Source organism: Pocillopora verrucosa, chromosome 12, assembly GCF_036669915.1.
Source record: "Pocillopora verrucosa isolate sample1 chromosome 12, ASM3666991v2, whole genome shotgun sequence".
In the NCBI taxonomy this organism is placed as follows: Eukaryota; Metazoa; Cnidaria; class Anthozoa; order Scleractinia; family Pocilloporidae; genus Pocillopora; species Pocillopora verrucosa.
Genome location: NC_089323.1, coordinates 8,155,208 through 8,160,350, shown reverse-complemented (window position 1 = coordinate 8,160,350; position 5,143 = coordinate 8,155,208). Strand labels below are relative to the sequence as shown.

General features: G+C 42.2%; 1 protein-coding gene across 1 annotated transcript; it reads left to right on the top strand.

The window, feature by feature from the left end:
* The first annotated feature begins 1,078 nt into the window (after window positions 1-1,078).
* Window positions 1,079-4,184, top strand: LOC136277152 (tetratricopeptide repeat protein 28-like). The gene is made up of 4 exons (XM_066158837.1): window positions 1,079-1,594; window positions 2,192-2,851; window positions 3,542-3,925; window positions 4,065-4,184. Exons 1-4 carry the CDS (start codon window positions 1,079-1,081, stop codon window positions 4,182-4,184), a joined length of 1,680 nt encoding a protein of 559 aa, XP_066014934.1.
* The last annotated feature ends 959 nt before the right edge of the window (window positions 4,185-5,143 follow it).

The window sequence follows — 5,143 nt, the reverse complement described above, 5'->3', positions numbered from 1 at the left end:
TGTAAAAGGCATGTTCTGTTTCCAAAAGGTGAGCTGTTCGTTTTCTTTCATTTCTGCATTTTTATTACTTCCTCAGTTTCATTTCCATGAATGAAATTGACTTTATTATTTTACGAAACAAAAAATTTGGAGAAGTTGGTATATCAGTTACTAAAGTAACGCGTATGTAATTGAATGAAATAGAAAGATTTTCCTTCGTCTGAAAAACAAAGCATCATGTAAGCGGTGGAAACGTTAGATAGAATTTTTCTCAAATTAATTATGCGAGTTCCTAAGACTGACATGTTGGCTTGATCTCTGGAACAAACAGAAATACCAACACAAATCTTGCACAAATCTCTTCATCTGGGATCAACTGAACAGTTTTATACTTCGTTTAATTGTAGAATGTGATTTTTTTTGTTGGATTTATGTCCATCAAATTTTTCCACCACGCAACGAAACTAGATATACGTCATGCAAAGGCAGCCCAAGCTCCAGCTGTGAGATGATCATCTTGCGCAACAACAGTCAAAGCGGAATTTCTCTGATGAAAAGAACCCATTTTAACGAGTTGTCCACTAAGAGGTTTTTCCTTTGTACGTATAAAACCTCGAAATGGACAACTCACTAAGATGGTTTCTTTTCATTAGAGTAAGCGGTCAGATAACAAGTGATACACTGTGGAAGTAAGGTGAGGTATTTTTATTGAGAATTTGGCGTAATTTTTTATTTCTTAGAGCGGTCGTAAATATTCCCATACAAACTCTTAAAATTCCGTCTGTTATTGTGCAAGATGATCATCTCACAGCTGGAGCTTGGGTCGCCTGTGCGTCACGTAGATGGATATCTCCGAATCGATTCAAGATATATTGATTTGCCTCGATTTTGAAACGAATAACAACGGATATCAGAGCTGAGTTAGTCCCTGGTTTTTGAAGGGCAGCAGAGTGAGGATCCTGATCGTGTTTCACGTACGAACTTTTTGGGAAATTCCCGCGTCATGTTTAGAAACTCGAACATTTATCAGTGTTACTTTTTTTTAAGCTTCCTATTTTTGTTGATTCTTTCTTACGACAACAAACAGGAGAGAACCGTTATGAGTGACGCTGCAGAAATCCTAAAATCAGTCCAGATAGGTTTAAATGTCGTCATATTTCTTCTAAACACTGATCGTGGCCTACGAGCGACTGAGTTATGTAATGAATGTGTAATTCTACTTCAAAACCTTGACTCTGGTAGTCACCTTGATATCTCCGATGTACTATACAATGCGTACTACGCCATCTCTGGTTACACAGATGCAGAAAGACATGCCACCAAACTTCTTGACACATTTAACCATGCTTGGAGACTAATCATCGAACTGGGAGACATAAATATAGCACAAAGCCGGTTTGTAGAGGCAAAGCAACTCCTTCAATGCGCACTCACCATCGTGAAAACAATTGGTCACAAAAGAAAAGAAGCATTGGCTCACGGAAGACTCGGAACTGTCTATACTAACCTTGGAGAATATCAGAAGGCAAAAGAATATCACGATAAAGCACTTGCCATCGCGATAGAAATTGGCGACAGAGCAGGAGAAGGAACAACATACGGGAACCTCGGAAGTGTGTTTTATTCCCTTGGCGAATATAAGAATGCTAAAGAATATTACGAGAAAGCACTTGCCATCGCGATAGAAATTGGCGACAGACAAGGAGAAGAAACAACATACGGGAACCTCGGAAGTGTGTTTTATTCCTTTGGCGAATATCAGAACGCTAAAGAATATCACGAGAAAGCACTTGCCATCGCGATAGAAATTGGCGACAGACGAGGGGAAGGAACAACATACGGGAACCTCGGAAGTGTGTTTTATTCCCTTGGCGAATATCAGAATGCTAAAGAATATCACGAGAAAGCACTTGCCATCGCGATAGAAATTGGCGCCAGACGAGGAGAAGAAACAACATACGGGAACCTCGGAAGTGTGTTTTATTGCCTTGGCGAATATCAGAATGCTAAAGAATATCACGAGAAAGCACTTGCCATCGCGATAGAAATTTGCGACAGACGAGGAGAAGGAACAAGATATGGGAACCTCGGAAGTGTGTTTTATTCCCTTGGCGAATATCAGAATGCTAAAGAATATTACGAGAAAGCACTTGCCATCGCGATAGAAATTGGCGATAGAGCAGGAGAAGGAACAAGATATGGGAACCTCGGAAGTGTGTTTTATTCCCTTGGCGAATATCAGAATGCTAAAGAATATTACGAGAAAGCACTTGCCATCGCGATAGAAATTGGCGATAGAGCAGGAGAAGGAACAAGATATGGGAACCTCGGAAGTGTGTTTTATTCCCTTGGCGAATATCAGAATGCTAAAGAATATTACGAGAAAGCACTTGCCATCGCGATAGAAATTGGCGATAGAGCAGGACAAGGAAGAACATACGGGAACCTCGGAAGTGTGTTTTATTCCATTGGCGAATATCAGAATGCTAAAGAATATCACGAGAAAGCACTTGCCATCGCGATAGAAATTGGCGACAGAGCAGGAGAAGAAACAAGATATGGGAACCTCGGAAGTGTGTTTTATTCCCTTGGCGAATATCAGAATGCTAAAGAATATCACGAGAAAGCACTTGCCATCGCGATAGAAATTGGCGACAGACAAGGAGAAGAAACAACATACGGGAACCTCGGAAGTGTGTTTTATTGCCTTGGCGAATATCAGAATGCTAAAGAATATCACGAGAAAGCACTTGCCATCGCGATAGAAATTGGCGACAGAGGAGGAGAAGGAACAACATACGGGAACCTCGGAAGTGTGTTTCATTCCCTTGGCGAATATCAGAATGCTAAAGAATATCACGAGAAGGCACTTGCCATCGCAATAGAAATTGGCGACAGACGAGGGGAAGGAACAAGATACGGGAACCTCGAAAGTGTGTTTGATTCCCTTGGCGAATATCAGAATGCTAAAGAATATCACGAGAAAGCATTTGCCATCGCGATAGAAATTGGCGACAGACAAGGAGAAGAAACAACATACGGGAACCTCGGAAGTGTGTTTTATTGCCTTGGCGAATATCAGAATGCTAAAGAATATCACGAGAAAGCACTTGCCATCGCGATAGAAATTTGCGACAGACGAGGAGAAGAAACAAGATATGGGAACCTCGGAAGTGTGTTTTATTCCCTTGGCGAATATCAGAATGCTAAAGAATATTACGAGAAAGCACTTGCCATCGCGATAGAAATTGGCGATAGAGCAGGAGAAGGAAGAACATACGCGAGCCTCGGAAATGTGTTTCATTCCCTTGGCGAATGTCAGAATGCTAAAGAATATTACGAGAAAGCACTTGCCATCGCGATAGAAATTGGTGATAGAGCAGGACAAGGAAGAACATACGGGAACCTCGGAAGTGTGTTTCATTCCCTTGGCGAATATCAGAATGCTAAAGAATATCACGAGAAAGCACTTGCCATCGCGATAGAAATTGGCGACAGAGGAGGAGAAGGAACAACATACGGGAACCTCGGAAGTGTGTTTCATTCCCTTGGCGAATATCAGAATGCTAAAGAATATCACGAGAAAGCACTTGCCATCGCGATAGAAATTGGCGACAGAGCAGGAGAAGGAGGAAGATACGGGAACCTGGGAAATGTGTTTGATTCTCTTGGCGAATATCAGAATGCTAAAGAATATCACGAGAAAGCACTTGCCATCGCGATAGAAATTGGCGACAGAAGAAGAGAAGGAAGAACATACGGGAACCTCGGAAATGTGTTTGAATCCCTTGACGAATATCAGAATGCTAAAGAATATCACGAGAAAGCACTTGCCATCGCGATAGAAATTGGCGACAGAGCAGGAGAAGGAGGAAGATACGGGAACCTGGGAAATGTGTTTTATTCCCTTGGCGAATATCAGAATGCTAAAGAATATCACGAGAAGGCACTTGCCATCGCAATAGAAATTGGCGACAAACGAGGAGAAGGAACAATATACGGGAACCTCGGAGATGTGTTTTATTCCCTTGGCGAATATCAGAATGCTAAAGAATATCACGAGAAAGCACTTGCCATCGCAATAGAAATTGGCGACAGACGAGGAGAAGGAACAACATACAGTAACCTCGGAAAGGGGTTTGATTCCCTTGGCGAATATCAGAATGCTAAAGAATATCACGAGAAAGCATTTGCCATCGCGATAGAAATTGGCGACAGACGAGGGGAAGGAACAACATACGGGAACCTCGGAAGTGTGTTTTATTGCCTTGGCGAATATCAGAATGCTAAAGAATATCACGAGAAAGCACTTGCCATCGCGATAGAAATTGGCGACAGACGAAGAGAAGGAAGAACATACGGGAACCTCGGAAATGTGTTTCATTCCCTTGGCGAATATCAGAATGCTAAAGAATATCACGAGAAAGCACTTGCCATCGCGATAGAAATTGGCGACAGAGCAGGAGAAGGAACAACATACGGGAGCCTCGGAAGTGTGTTTGAGTCCCTTGGCGAATATCAGAATGCTAAAGAATATCACGAGAAGGCACTTGCGAAAAAACTTGAAATTGGCGACAGACCAGGGGAAGGAACAATATACGGGAACCTCGGAAGTGTGTTTGATTCCCTTGGCGAATATCAGAATGCTAAAGAATATCACGAGAAAGCACTTGCCATCGCGATAGAAATTGGCGACAGGGCAGGAGAAGGAAGAACATACGGGAACCTCGGAAGTGTGTTTTATTTCCTTGGCGAATATCAGAATGCTAAAGAATATTTCGAGAAAGCACTTGCCATCGCGATAGAAATTGGCGACAGAAGAGGAGAAGGTTTTGCATACTCCAATCTTGGAACGGTGTACAGTAATCTTAATAAAAATCGGCAAGCCAAAGAACATTTGAACAAAGCAGTCGGCGTTAGTACTGCAATCGGTGACAGACAACTGGAAGTCACGGCTATTGTATATTTGGCACATGTCTCTGCTTCTGTAAATGACATTCAGAAGGCAAAAGAACATTGTGAGAAGGCGCTTACAATCAGCAGAGAATGCGGCAATAGAGACTGCGAAGCACAGCTATACCTATCCGTTGGTGGTCTATCCCGATCGTTTGGTGAATATGATAAGGCAGCATATTATTTACAGAAAGCTTGTTCCTTAAGCAGC